The 15,855-nt window shown below is 45.2% G+C and overlaps 1 protein-coding gene across 1 annotated transcript in view; it reads right to left on the reverse strand.

Annotated features, from left to right (window-relative positions):
* Slc38a4 (solute carrier family 38 member 4) overlaps positions 1-15,855 on the reverse strand; it is a 66,758-nt gene that overhangs the window by 23,796 nt on the left and 27,107 nt on the right. The window contains exons 2-3 of the mRNA XM_052747500.1: positions 4,295-4,528; positions 178-268 (exon numbers count right to left, since the gene is read on the reverse strand). Coding sequence (XP_052603460.1) covers positions 178-268; positions 4,295-4,416 — 213 coding nt within the window. The 5' untranslated portion in view covers positions 4,417-4,528. The remainder of the gene's footprint in view (positions 1-177; positions 269-4,294; positions 4,529-15,855) is intronic.

Raw genomic sequence — 15,855 nt, forward strand, 5'->3', positions numbered from 1 at the left:
ATGCAGCCATATGGCAAACGGGGAAAAAACAAGCCTTTATTCCAGTAAGGGCCTGAATAAACAGAGAATGTGCTGATGAAGACTTGGAAAATTTCAATCACACTGTTTTCCCACCGACACCGCTCTAGATCAGACACCTTTCTGCCTGTTTACCTCCCGAAAGCAGCAATCACTTACATGTTCATCCCCGTAATCGGCCAGCTTCTTCTTCCCCAAAAATCCGTTTGTCAGGAACTTCTGACTTTCAGCATCTTCATTAGCAAATTGACTGGAGGAGCAGAGGAAAGGAAAGCCGGAAAAAAAAAAAAATCTCAGTAAATGCTCTGACTTGTGTTTGAGTGCAGGGTGGTCTAACGAATTGTATCAGGGAAGACAATGTCCAAAGTGCTCTTTTGATCTTCCCTCCCACTAGCGTTCCCTCTAGACCAACCACTGAACTCACGATGAACAGTTTTGGGGAAGCAGACTGTGTTATAAGGAAGGAAATGTAATATGTTCAGCTGAAAACCATGTATACTAACTCCTTTTTCCCCCCACACTGACTATGTAAGAAAGAGACTGACTGAGCTTAGTTTTGCCCCCTTACGAGCCCTTCCAAGGAGAGGGTGCAGAGCCACAGCCCTGAGTTTTTTAAAAACTACTGTCATGCCATGATGAGATGATGCTCTTACTATTGTTTATTGATTTTTTTTCTAGTTGTGAACCTAGCCTTTAACGGCAGAGCCATCTCTCCAGCCCTGATTTTTTTTTAGTGGTGCTAGAGATGAACCCTCTGTGAGGCCAGGGCTCTATATAGCCACACCCTGCTCTAATTTCACGGATGTAACAAATACGCTCAGACACTCCTCTCATCTGATGCCCCAGATATCCCTGTGGGAGGCGCTTCCACGGTCCTTCTTAAAGGCAAGGTGACTGTAGTCAGGAAAGGGAAGGAGCCTGTCCACCTGCCAGACTCCACCTGTGGCCCTTCTGGGCACCACACAGTCCCAGCAGGACTCCGAAGCTGCTTCCTCCTTTTCAGCGACATCTGCCTACGCCTGTAATTGCTTATCGGAAAATAGGTGCATAGTAACTCTGGCTGTATTTGGTTACGAGTGTGTGTGTGTGTGTATGTGTGTGTGTGTGTGTGTGTGTGTGTGTGTGTGTGTGTGCGCGTGTGTGCTCACATTACTCTGAAAATGTATTTTGGTTATTATTGGATAACAGGTAAAACTGAGAAAGTTATTAATGAAACCCGGTGAATTGGCAGAAAAGTTGAGAGAGAAAGTAAACTTTAAAGAGGCAGGAACTGCTGGGCAGTGATGACGCACGCCTTTGATCCCAGCACTTAGGAGGCAGAGGCAGGTGGATCTCTGAGTTCTAGGCTAGCCTGGTCTACAGAGTGAGTTCCAGGACAGTCAGAGCTACACAGAGAAACCTTGTCTTGAATAACTGACTGACTGACTGACTGACTGACTGACTGACTGACTGACTAAGGCGTGATCCATAAGGCTCATTGTGCTTACAGTCTGCCTGGGCACAGGCTGGAGGCTGTACAAGCTCACTGATGCCACTCCCTTCCTGTGCTGGTCAGCTCCAGCAGCCACATGCCAGGAGCTGTGACACTATGGCCAGGGGGCCAGTCTCACTTCCAAGAGGCCTGACCAGCAAGGCCAGCTCTACCATTATAGTTTTACCTATAAAAAGACAACACAAGCCTTTGTGGCTATATTACATACTCAATTCTGCCTGTTTCTGGAAAGGCCTTCCTAGCTGGTACTTTGTGGTTTTGAAGGCATTTCTCACATTCCAGAGTAAAACCAAACAGTTGGAGAATGGTTTAGGAAGATAGCCCTCAGAAATAAAATGAAAACTAAATTGCTCCAGGAGAGCCTTACAAATTGCCTTTTATTTTTTTGAGATTTATTTATTTATTATGTATACAGTATTCTGCCTCCATGTATGCATGCAGGAAGAGGGCACCAGATCTCATTATAGATGGTTGTGAGCCACCATGTGGTTGTTGGGAATTGAACTCAGGACCTCTGGAAGAGCAGTCGGTGCTCTTAATCTCTGAGTCATCTTTCCAGCCCCCAAAATGCCTTTTATAATAGGAGCTAATCCTGAAAATACGATGACAGGGAAGAGGTACAACAAATGATCTGGGGGAAGAGACACTGTAAGGTGACTCTCAGACACTAGAGTACAATACAAGTACATCTCCAATACAACAGACACACCCACATGGTGTCAATACAAGTACATCTCCAATACAACAGACACACCCACACAACACAACAGACACACCTACATGGTGTCAATACAAGTACATCTCCAATACAACAAACACACCCACATGGTGTCTATACAAGTACATCTCCAATACAATAGTATACTCCCAAAGCTTTCCGTATATTTCTAGGAACCACAGAGTAATAGTCCTGAGTGTACACGCTCTGCCCCGTGTTTCTCACATGAAACACGGTGCCCCTGGCTGTGGCTTTCTTCTGTGTTCATGTCCGCCGACTACCTTTCTGTGGTTTAACAGTCCGTGTTTAATACACTGGCTATGTAGGGAGCTGGGACACGATGCTCACAGTTGGAACCTGAGATGATAGGGTAAAATAGGACAAAGGACAATAAAAACAAGTGTTTCGCCGGGCAGTGGTGGCACATATCTTTAATCCCAGCACTCGGGAGGCAGAGCCAGGTGGATCTCTGTGAGTTCGAGGCCAGCCGGGGCTACAGAGTGAGTTCTAGGAAAGGCTCCAAAGCTACATAGAGAAACCCTGTCTCAAAACAAAACAAAAACAAAAAACAAGTGTTTCTTCCAGAACAATCTAAACTGAAGTGTGTCCAACATGCTAATTTTATTTTCCTTAGCAAATTAAAATCTCCATTGCATGAGTAGTTTTTAAAATCTAGAATTTGAAAGTAAGTATATGACTTATTTCTGAGGCATTTGCAATGCTCTTGTTTTGGCATGAGATGAGATGCAGGCATAGAACAGACTGAGATTGTACAAAATACGTGAGAAATGCCCTCAGCATGTAAAATATTTTAACATCAGATGCAACATCTACTGAAAACATAAGGAGAATGACCTCAAGCAAAGGCTACAGTATGTTGAATTAAAAAAAAACAAAAACAAAAACAACTACAGATTCATTCTAAACCAAACACAAACAAAACCCATCCATTAAAATGACATCTTATGCATGAGCTCACAGTTAGAAAGTATGTCACTGTGAGTAGCTCAGACAATGTGAAGCTGAGCAGCAGCATCCACTGTAGACTCTAGGGCTGTTCTTGGGATTGGATCCCCTTCAGCTCATCCACCCCCCCACAGCACTCACACCTGTGCGTGTTCCTTTCAGAATTAAAAGCGCCTCAGATTTGGGCCAGCATACTAAGAGCCACAATGTAGATAAAAAGAACACAGAATTGCGGAATATTGGAATATTGCCCTACATCTGGAACAGTTACTTATACCCTGGAAAAGCAGGTGTTAGTTCACTAGTCCACACTTTGATGGGAGCGCAAATGAAGATTAATCTCCCCCTAAGCCGAGCAACCACTCTGCAGGAGCCAGGGCCCCGTGTTCTACCACATTCAGGAGCCACTGAGTTTAGTAGAATCTGCCTCGATTTACCCCTTCCTAGTCCAACAATCCTAAAACTCACTGCACCATTGGAAGAGCACTGTTCCCTCCTGACTGCCCTTCCCCGACAGTGGGAAGGAGTTGACAACGACGTTCTCATTAGAAATGAGGCGGGTGAGCTACACAGGTTAGTGCAGTTGATAGATGAGCAGAATGACCTGAAACTCAGACGGAAGGTTTAACAGGCTGAGAATATGCCATATGTTTAATGTGTGACCCCATGACAGTTTGTGAATGATATGACTCAGGATATGCTTTTGGAGGAAAAAAAAATCCCAAAGCCAACCAAACAACAACAACAACAACAAACCCTCTGGAGTCACAACATCAAAAGTATAATCAAAGGAAGAAGAATTTGTGGGAGGGTCCCCCCAAAAGCGAAACAGAACAACAGGCTAATGTTGGTGAAATATGGGTTACATTAGCCACGGAGACAAGGACATTGCACTTCATTTTCCAGTCAGTCACACGAAGGACCAGAGAGCTGATGTGTTAACATCAACATTGTCATCTCACATTTATCCATGATCAATCCAACCATTCTGCCAAGACTCTGGCTCTCCCCGGCCCGTGGCGTCTGTGCACAGAGCCGGGCTCTCCCGGCCCGTGGCCCGTCTTGTCTGTCCACAGAGCCGGGCCGTTTTGCATCCCTACCTGTTCATGGCTGCCTTTTCAGAGCTTCCCATCCTCGTGAAGCTGTCTTGCATACTTTCTCCGCTGCTGCTCTCCCCGTCGTCAGGCTCGATGTTGACGTTGCTCAGCTCCATGGGGTCCATGTGACCTGTCAGCGCTTTCCTGTCCACACAAGAGCTTCTTCAGTGTAAATAATACACAGCACCTTCAGCTTAAGGCTCTTCCACTTCGAGGTGACGTTCAGAACACCCTGTTCTGGAAACAGAGCACAAAACACACCATTATAATTTGCTTTGAATTGGATCGATGAATCTGAATCCCCTTTGTGGGCGCTTCTGTAAAACACAGAAAGGAATGAAGTTCTTAGAAACCTCATGAAAAATATGCCCTGACAGTTTCCCTCACCTAATACAAAAAGAAAAGGAAGAAAAGAAACAAAGAATGAAAGAAAGAAGGGAGGGAGAGAGTGAGGAAGGGGGGAGGGAAGGAAGGAAAAGAAAAGAACATGGTGGGTATTTTGTAACTCACCATGGGAATAAATTTTAAAAAAAAATCCCACAATGTGGCAGACAGTCATCAGGAAGATTTAGGTCTTTGTAAGCAGACTGCATGCTTTTTTAAAACAGAGGGGAGGGGGAAAAGTAAATTATTGACAAAGGAAAATTTGCCAAGTAACTCACAGGCTGTAACTAGAAAGAACATTGATGCCTTCATTTAACTGAGCATGAAGGAGTTCAAGCCACCAAAGCGCTTGATAAGATGTAGCCCTGGGCAGGACTGAGCCTAGAAAGCCACATTCTAGGCACCTGGAATGCAGGCCACAGTGGAAGCTACTAACAAAATAAACACACGGGTTTACCTTTGAATCGGTGTTAGACATCATTTATATCAAATTCAGATGTATGTTAATTACAAAGAGATGCGTCTTTTATACTGTGCTCTGTCTTTAAGTCACTGGGTCCAAGCACAACTTGATTGGACTTCGTTCTCCTCAACTCTGAAATGATGAGGAGGGACTGGCTGGATGTGCCTTTTCTAAATATACCACAAATCATCCTATGTTATTGATGGAAATTTTCTGAAAAGCTCACAGTTAGAGGCATCCAGTTGTTGTTGAGCCCTTATACTAACAGAAATACGACTGTACTCAACGGGAGTGATTCTAATACCAGAGTTGCCCACCTGCTAAGCACATACTGAGCAGACATACAACCATGAAAATTGCTCCAGAACTCAAAAAGCCACAAATTCTGAGAAACATGAAGCCTACCCAGGAGAATGCCCCCACCAATCCCAGAAGCATATCTGTGAAAGGCAGCTCACACACTTGAGCTTAAGACCTCCAAATTATGAAGTTCAAAACACACGTGGAAACGCACTGATATGAATGTCGGTAAGGCACAAGAAAGGACGAGATTCCCAAGTCACGGAGCAATATAAAATAGGCTTTTTTTTTTTTTAAAAAAGATTTATTTATTATGTATACAGTGTTCTGCCTGCATGTATGCCTGCAGGTCAGAAGAGGGCGCCAGATCTCATTACAGGTGGTTGTGAGCAACACCATGTGGTTGCTGGGAATTGAACTCAGGACCTCTGGGAGAGCAGCCAGTGCTCTTAACCTCTGAGCCATCTCTCCAACCCTAAAATAGCCTTTTAAAGTGACGTAATAATAAAAAAAAATCCAAATGAGCAAATGGCATCTATTTAAGTATGTTGTAAAACAAGGAAAGTTTATTTTATGCAAGAGCAAATCCTAAAATTAAAAAAAAAATGTAGTCATTGAAACAGGACAGTGGGAGATAGAGCTGTAGAAATCACTCGAATTATAACACAGGGATAAAGAAACAAAAATGTGAAGAAGAGAGCCGCACAGTTGGTCTCACGTGGCAGAATCGCAAGAGCGGAGAGACAGACTGCAAAGAGAAACTTGACAAAGAACTGGTTCAGGATTAAGGAAAAACAGCAAGTCCCAGAACTTCAAAGAGGACATGCATTTCCAGTCAGAGGGATGAAATGAACCCTTTATTAATACAAGACAGAGTAAGTGTGTCAGATAAAGTTATGAAGAGACACATACGGGGCACAGAAAGGAGAAATGTAGATGCTTAGAAAGAAACAAACAGAAACTGCGCACAGTGGGTCCCTTCGCCCGTCACAGCTGCCCAGTCTCACTTCCAGACCCGAGCTACTCAGCGGTTTCTGCTTCCGTTCCTCAGAGCGGCCATTCCAAACTTCAGTCAACCGCGCATGGGTGGCGATGATGAGACAGTGGCGGGCTTTCTTCTACCCACACTCTCAGCTGGGTCAGTTAAAGAAACATGGTTACCATGTAGAGACCCGCTTCATCCTGCTCTACAAAACTACTAAATCTGTCCCGATTTATCTGGAGATCGCTTCCACACAGGACCAATCGTCGCCATGGACCGCCTTTCCCGTTGTGTGGATGGCATGCCTGAGAAACCCAAGTGGTGCATCTGACTGCATGACCCTACATTACCAGGATTTCGAAAGCAAGGTTCCCGCCCTTTCTTCCTTTATGAACGGCCTCATCCTCCGAACTCAGCTTCCCCCTTCATCAATTCAGGCTGCATTGTGCTGAAGTACCACCTGGAGTTGCTGTTCTCATGCGGCGTGCCTTCATTCATAACAGGATTTCTGAGCTGTTTTTCATGCTGGAAAACAACTTTGTTTTGCTTTCACACGTCCTTGCGCGAGTTCCAGATTCAGACTCATTTTCCCTCTGGGTGTGGAAGACATTTCTCCCTCCAGCCCAGCCCTCTACTGGTTAGTTTGTTTCTGGAGTCTTTGTAGCTAACATTATTTGCTGATTGATTTAAAGGTTTTTCTTCTTACACTGATCTGAATTTTCACCAGTGCCTGAGTTAGCTTCACACACCAGGGAGTAGGGACCTCGTATAAAGGATTGTGTGTGTCCCCCCCCCCCCCCATCAGATTCGCCTATGGGCAAATCTGTGAGGGATTTTCTTAATTGTTAGACTCTGTGGGGAGGGGGGCAGCCCACCGTGGGTGGTGTAACCCCTAGGCAACTGAGCCTGGGTTGTATCAGTAAGGTAACTGAGCAAGCCAGGAACCAGGATTCCTCCATGTTTTCAGCTTAAGCTCCTGCCTCGGTTTCCCTCCATGATGGACTTTAACCTGCTAAAATCAAATCTTTCCTCTCCACGTTAGTGCTTTATCACAGCAACGAAAACCAAACTAAAACAATCAGGATGGAATTAGAGGTGGGTAGCTTTTAAAATCCCTGGTTTTCAGCATACAGAGGGCCAGGTCAATCAAAAGACATGTAGCTTTCTTCAGGACAGAAACACATTTTTTTCTGCCATTATCTAAAGCCGTCTTATCTCTTCCCCTATGTTTATCCAAAGCCTGCATCGCAGGCCTCTTGGTCCAGATTGCTCAACTTCTCCCTTTACATAGCTCCTTGTTTATGGCGTTACAATGTTTCTGACTTGAAATGACACAATACCCACCTGCCCTCAGGAGAAAGTATACTTTGAAATTTGATCTTTTCTTGGGCTGTGTATCACTCCTTTGAGACACTAGGAGGCAGCAGTGAGCTCCAGGTCCCAGCCGGCCAGCGGGGGATGAGTGTGAAAACAGCCAATTCTCCATAATAAACTGTTGTGCTTGGACACTGTGGTCTTGAATGTCCCTCCAGGCCCATGTGTTGAAGGCTTGGATGTCAGTCTGTAACACTATTAGCGTGGGAACCTTCAGGTCACCGGAAGCTGGCTTTTGAAGGGCCCGCCCCTCCCGTGCTTCTGTTTGCTTTCCGCACACCAGAGATAAACAAGTCTCCTCTGCCATGCGTCGCGTGTACATGGCACTCCCACAGGTCCCCAGAATAAGAAGGCCATGCAATGAAGGCTCTGATCTCTGAGCCCAAATACCTGCTTTCCCCTTTAACCTCATTACCTCCAGTGTTCTGTCACAGTAACAGGAAGCTGACTCGTATAGTAGGTGGGATGTACTAAATACATCTTCACCTGAAGATATTTTCAACTTCAAATTCGTGTATCAAGTTGTCGCTCCATTGTTAGTCTATGTCTCCCATGTCTTTGTCCTGCTGGTCCACACTCAGGTATAATTTCCCAAACAATGAACATGACTTTTATGTCTCTCTTTTATTTTCCACCTAGCTAACAATTCAGTGTTTTCCTCAGGCATGTTCAGTCTCCTACATTCTCTCTCTGCTCTGGACTCTTCCAGATGCCCCTGCACCCGATGTAGAAAGTGTGTGTGTGTGGGGGGGGGGGGGTTTCAGTCACAGACGTATAAAGTGAGGACATGACCTGTGGCCGAGGGGGAGGTTTTTATTGTAGATCTGAGGGAGAGAACAGCCGAAGGGCATGTGAAAGAGTCCAGAGCAGGGAGAGAAAGGAGGAGACTAAACATGGCCATGGGGTGGGGGCGGGGTGGGGGCGGGGGAAGAGTGAGAGAGGAAGAGAAACCGAGGAAGATAAGAGAGGACCAGGAGAGAGGGGGGCCAAGGGAGCACATGGCCAAAGTGGCAGGATTATATAGGAATGAGAAGCTGGGGGAAAGGAAGTCTAGGAGCTGGAGAAGCGAAGGGTAGGGAGGGGGCAGGGTGAGAAGATTCAGGATGGCAGCCTGGCAACATGGCCTCTGTAACCGAAATTTGTGATGGTGAGAGAGCCCGGAGGCCAGCATGCACTTTGGTATGCTAATAGGCACCACAGTTAACCGGGTGTCCCTAGTTTTTCTGGACCTGATGAGACATGCTTTTAATTTCCACTGATAATTCCCCCCCCCCCACCTCCTCATTCTTCAGGTCTTCTTTTTGTTGTTTGATTTTATGGACATAATATTTTCCAAACTCTTTCTAACGCCATTGAATTGGCATCTTCAGGACTTGGTCAGATAGCTGGTCTTCAGGTTTTCAGGCACTGTGTGGGCTTGCTTCAACGCCGCCTTTGCCTTTGCTGGCCTTTCTGAGTAGCAGCTCCTCTGCAGTGTGTATGTGTGTGGGGGGGACCCTGAGTGGGGAAGAAATACCCTGCAGGGCCCACTCGTAGGTACAGCTGCCCCTAGGGCTGGGGCTTCTATTCCTTCTTGGTACACTCTTTCTCTGTTGTCAGAGTCCTTTGCGGATCTTCCTTATGGACTAGATTACAGAATTAAGGTTAAAAAAAAAAATGGCAGGCCACCATTTTCCTAAGCCATATCATTTCTAACTATATTCTAGATCCTGATATACACCCACAAGGGAAGTGCAGTTCTCAACCTTTATCAAACAAGTTTCTTTTTGCAGCAAACGGAGGCTACTACAGAGATCAATGTAGAGATCAAAATGTAGAGAATTAGTGACCATGGGATGCACAGTCCAAACCAGGGCATCTACAATGCAAACCCTAGACGCTGAGGTTCAAGGAGTATCACCGAAGAAGGGGAGGAAAGACTGGAAGAGCCAGAAGAGCCAGGACTCCTGTGTCTTCTAGACATACCAGGGAAAGTGCACCACGAAATCTCAACTGTAGCATTGCCTAAACAAGACCCACATAATGACCACACCAGCTGACATGCCAACTCAGATAGCAGAAATGTCACAAGGCCTACCCACAGAGGAAGAGCTACCAGCCATCAGTGGCTGCTGGGAGGGAGAATCAGTCTTCTCCAGGGACAAGCCCTAAACATATTATGTTCATACAAGCAACACTAAGTGGGCTCAGCAGGTTTATGTTTAAAAAATAAATGTTTGTATTTATATGTACCGGTGAGAACTATAGAAGAGGTCGTGAACTTGAGAAGGAGAGGGTCACAGGAGAAGTTAGACCAGCGGGGGGGGGGGGGGGGGATGATATAAATATAGTACTCATATATGAAATTCTCCAAAAAAGGTACATTTTAAAAAATGGCGGCCCCAAAGCAAAGTTCCTTGCTGAGTACTGTCCCTGGTCACCTGTGACCCAGGCTCCTCTTTGAAGATGTTGACACGACTTGGTGTTGCAGCAGAGCACTCTCTAGAAAAAACACTTACCCCAAGGCGCTCAGATTTCCCAAGTCTATCTCCTTTTGGGTTTCTTTGAGTTCTTCAAAGCTGCCATGGGTTGATGACATCACTAGCTACCACTTGTCATTCTGCCCATGGGCTTGCCTTTTATAATGTTTTCTCTTTTTTAATGTCTCACTGCTTGATTCTCTAGAGGCCATACCCCAAACCCCTTCTATCTATTTTTAAGGCTTTTAGCTGTGAAACTGATGCAGCTAAGGGACAGCCAGAAAGCTGGTAAGACATTGTCCTTCAAAGAAAGTATCCACAAATATGATTCTGGGAGAAAAAAATTAGTATTTGAATCAACAGAGCCAGTGTAGAAGGCATTCCGCCAGTGTGGCCTGTAAGCCTGAACCAGTACACCGAGAATCTGAACAGAACAAAACGGTGTGGGGAGGGCAAACTCACCTCCCCTCCTTAACCTGGCCGCCCATCATGTTTCTAGTTCACAGGCCTTCACATCCAGGGGCTGATGCAAACAGCTGCCTGGCTCTGAGGCCTGCACCCTCAGAATCCATTATTCAACTAGGCTTCCTAGTTCTTTCATTTACAGAGGACAGAGTGTGGAGCCTGTAAAGTCCTCATTATCACATGAGCCAATTCCCATAATATATTGTGACCACATCTATCAACTATCTAGTTTGAGGAATACACTGTATTCTCTGTTACCCAGGCCAGCTGCACCTGCCAGTCACAGGGTCCAAAATGGCCTTTTCCTCCTCGGCCCCATCTTTTGCTCAGCTTTCCCATCTACAGAATGACAAGAAGTTCTATCGCACGGTCCAACTTGGTCTGAGAATCAGGGAAGGCTGCTCTGTGGAAGCTCATGGCTGAGACCTTTGTCCACAGTCCAGGAGTCTCAGCTAAAGTTCATTTCACCTTATTACATCATTCACCTAAAACCATGCTAATTTTGAGATCAATACCAGAAGATACCAAACCTCACGCAGCACCTACTGTGTGTGTACAGCAAGCGGGGTCCATTTTAAGGCGTTGTAGACATCACCCCAGGTGATCCTTACAGCAGCCCTCTGAGGTGGGTACCACTCTTGCTCTATTTGCATATACAGATGAGGAATGGACATGCATGTTGAGTGGCCTTCGTGCTATTGCTCTGTCTGCCACAGAGAACGAAAGCCTGGATGGGGAACAGGAACTCCAGCTTTGGTAGCAAATAGAACCAGGTATAAATCTTGGCCAAATTACCTGACTGAAGACTTCTAACCAATGACTTCCCATTTCTGGAAAAATGGGAGTCATATCATTTACCACAAAACCAGCATAATCAGAGTTTAAGTATGATAATGTAGATCAAAGGTTAGCGTGTAGGAGGTCCTCAATAAACTTGAATCCCTTTCCTTCTTCCAATAATCAGATTCCCATCACTGTCTTTGTCTGCATTTGAACATACATACTAACATGTATACTTTACCTTAGACACCCTGAAAGAGGGCCTTATGCTCTCAGAACTCTTGCAAGCATCGTAAGCAAGGTGGGAAAAGAACTTTTTGTTTATAGTGCTTTTACTATGTATAAAACACCTTTTAATTCTCTTTGGAGAGTGATATACCCCACATAATAGTTTGAGTCCTCAGCTTCCGATCCTGATTTTGGTCATCACCAAGGAGCATTCACAAAATGTGTAGCCCATTTTCATCTCTGAATACCTGATTACTGATCTAGTTTAAAGGTCTAGCAGTGACCAAGCACAATTCCAACAGCATCGGAACACCATGGCACACGGAATACTTCAAATCAATTGCTTGGAGCACAAAGTAAGCATCTAGAAGGATCCTGGTCACATCATCACTGCCAAAGTGTAACCTCATATTAAGTCACATAAATAGACTTCAGCATGAAAGTGTTTCACAGTGGCATGCATTAATTCATTCATTCATTCAATAAGTGTGGAGAATGAACTACAAACCAGAAACTTTGGAAGTCACAGAGACTGACTTAGACAGAGCCCTCAACTCAAGGCACACAGTCTACTGAAGAAAAGAGGTTGAAAACAGAAAACTTGGACATGTAGCACGGTGACCATCGCTGCCGCTTTTCTCTGACTAAATATTTACTGACCTAATCAGCAAACTGGGGCATGAGTAAGACAGAAAGGAACAGTGCTGGGAAACAGCAGGCTGAGGCGGCCCCTTTCTGTGGGTCTAAATGTGTGCCCTGACTCAGCACACAGCAACTCTGTTTACTGGGGGCTCACTGGATGAAGCTGGTCTTCAAGCTCGACACCCCCAGTTGCTGCTCTTTATCCCCCATGACCAAGTCCTATCTGTCCTTCTTTCAACACAGAGCACCTCCACCTCTGTGGTCGCTCTAGATTATTAACCTCAAGTGATGGTCCCCAGAACTTTCTAGACTCCATACTCTTTAGCACCAAGGTGGGATCACAGTGGACATTCACGGAGCCACTGGGCGTCCTGCGGCTCCCACCGCCACCTCTGAACCTCTTCACACATTGTTTCCTCTGCATGGAAATCCCTTCCCTGTACTCCTGAGGAGGCATCTCCAGAGCTCAACTAGAGCAACTTAAGAAGCCTTGTGTCTGGAACGCCCCTTCGAGACACACACCTGAACTAGACCTCGCGTGCTCTCACAGCACGCTCTCTTCCCCTGCAGGGCTCGACTCGTCCTTATCTGACTAATGACCGTCTGTCCAACTAGGGAGGAAGCCTCATGGGAACGGAGTGGGTACCAGGTCTGCACACCACAGACTCCTAGCATCTGGCATGGTGCCCGCTGTTGTCATATTCTGCAAACACCAAAGCAACTTGACATTGTGTTCATTACAGACATGGGTACACACGCTTGCTAGTTTTGGGGGGGGGTGTGTGGCTAATATTTCAAAATTAAGCAGCAAGTTTATCTGATTACCAAGAAAAAGAACAGCTTCATTGCCCCTAAAATGCTTCTGAACACTTCTCAAAGTCAGACTTTAGACAGAATTTTCTCTCCTTAAGCCTTCCTTTCCATTGTAGCTCAGTCTCTCTGTGACATGAAGAAGTCTTACAGAAACAGGCGAGATCATCCAGCACAGCGCTCAGCAGCTCAGGTACCAATCCTCTACCCATGGAGATGCAAAGTCAAAACTTAAGAGTGGTATTGGGGGCTGGAGAGATGGCTCAGAGGTTGAGAGCACTGGCTGTTCTTCCAGAGGTCCTGAGTTCAGTTCCCAGCAGTCACATGATGGTTTACAGCCATCTGTAATGAGATCTGGTGCCCTCTTCCTCGGCCTGCAGGGATGCAGGCAGAACACTGTATGTATAATAAATCAAATTAAAAAAAAAAAGAGTGGTATTGGGACTGTCATGTTAGCAGACTTTCAGTTTAGCACATTTGTTAGCAAGTGTCTCAAGTAGCAAATCCCTCAGATCCAAACCCTGGTTAACAACCATGCTCGGGGTTTCTCCTTTGAATTACTAGTAAGAAGTTCATAGAGGAGGCTCCTCAAAACAACAGATTTCCCAAATGTTGTGGCTCGTCACCAAACCAAGACATCGAAAATGGCAAACAAAACTGTCCTGAGTCATATCAGAAGCTGGAGGGACGACCTTCTGTGGGGACTGCAAACATTTGTCCTACCTGATAAGGGACAGTGGAAGAGGAGCTAGTGACGTCAGGGTAGGCTTTCTGCCGCTGCCATTGGTCTGGTCCTTCAGACCATCTCAGTGTTGACGAGTCTACTCCAAAAGCCTGGCACCGGCAGCAGACGGCCAACGTGGCAGTGACCCCTGGGTTGGGCAAGTGAGTAGCAGCTGCCCACGCAACTTGAGGCCAAATTATCTTCCATCTGAGGAACTGATTTACAGTCACATCTAAAATGTACCTCAGATAAATGAATAGAGTGTCTGCACGAAAACCAATCTAATATTACCTGCATGTTAAAGTGCCACAATTTCCCCAGTGATTCCTACTCACACTTAGATAGCAAGACAAAGTGATTATCTAACTCACTGTTTCTCACAGGAATTGCCCTCCATGGAAACATTTCGAGGGGCTAGGGAGATGACTCTGTTCATAAAGCGCTTGTTGCACAAACCTAAGGACCTGAGTTTGATCCCCAAATAAAAAAGCCAGACATGGCAGTGAGTGTCTGCAATCCAGCACCAAGAAGGCTGAGACAAGAAGGCTCCTGGGACTTACCGGCCAGCCAGTCTAGCTAAATCCTTGAGCTGTGGGGTCAGTGAGTAATCTTATCTAAAAAATAAGGTGGAGAGTGGATGAAGAAGACATCCATTGTTGACCTGTGGCCATCACGTGTGTCCACTACACACACACACACACACACACACACACACACACACACACACACACACACACACACACACACACTTTGTCCCATACTTAGACACAGCATAGAAATAGCATCTAGGAAGAACCAGAAAATGTCCCAATCAACAGTCCCTGTGCTGAGGCCAGGTGAGGGAAGGCACGTGACTGTAAACCCAAGAGAAGGAATGCTTTGAGTGTGAGGCCAGCTGAGGCTACAGAGTGCATTCTAGGCCAGTGTGGGCTGCTGTGTGAAGTCCTGTCTCAAAATAAAAATACGATATGCTTGCTAACAGCAGGACTAGAAGACCATTCATAAAATCGGAATATGCTTTCTTCCTTATAGATTTTTTTTTCAGGTGAAGACATGGTCATCTTAAGCAGAAACCCAGAGCTACACTTTAGTCCCCATTTTCCTTGTACCACAGCCATCTTACGGAAAACACAGGGAGGAACATACACACATTCGATCTTGTCAAAGGAAGCTCTTGATGCCATGTGATTAAATGAGTGCTATCTAAAACCCGCCATGACTGTGAATACAGTACATTCCCAACCGTCTACCCAGAAGAGATTCAAGGCCACCTCTGGAGAGACCGCTTTCTTTTTCTCCCCAAAATACATGATTTCACTCCCATTAAAACAACATATATATTAAGAATAACAATCTCAACAACTTTTGGCACATACTGTAAGACACAGTTAAAGAAACCCTTCAAGTCTGACCACCACAGCCCTAAATGCTGACACTGTACTTTTTAGGAGGCTAAATACTATGAAGAGAATTCTAGAAATAATTAAAGTATAACTTTAGACCAGAAGCTCTTGGGTTTTAAAAGAATTGTAATCTTTTTTAGAAAACACACCTAACTTCATTAACTTGTCAAGAGGTTCATTGTAAACCACTGTCCAGGGCTATGACATATTTCGAGTCTGGAATGTTTCCACTGGGTTATAAAACACCCTTTGCTTTAGTCTTTTTCATGGAAACCATCGCCAGCTCCTCTATTGGATGCTTAACGCATGGCTGTGAAAAGCCCCGCCCCCTTGGTAGTTTTGAGAACAGCTGTTTCTACATCACCGATTCTAGTCCTTCAAAACCTAAAGTTCTATTTATATTTACTCTATCCCACAGGCTCTTCTGATGACTTTACTCTTTAAAACAAACAAACAAACAAACAAACAAACAAAAAAGTTCTTTGGAAAATGGTCAAGTTAAAAATAAGAGAAGACATGAGTCTTTTCTTCTTCTTCTTCTTCTTCTTCT

Source organism: Peromyscus californicus, unplaced genomic scaffold (genome assembly GCF_007827085.1).
Source record: "Peromyscus californicus insignis strain IS unplaced genomic scaffold, ASM782708v3 Scaffold_20__1_contigs__length_68692818, whole genome shotgun sequence".
Lineage (NCBI taxonomy): Eukaryota > Metazoa > Chordata > Mammalia > Rodentia > Cricetidae > Peromyscus > Peromyscus californicus.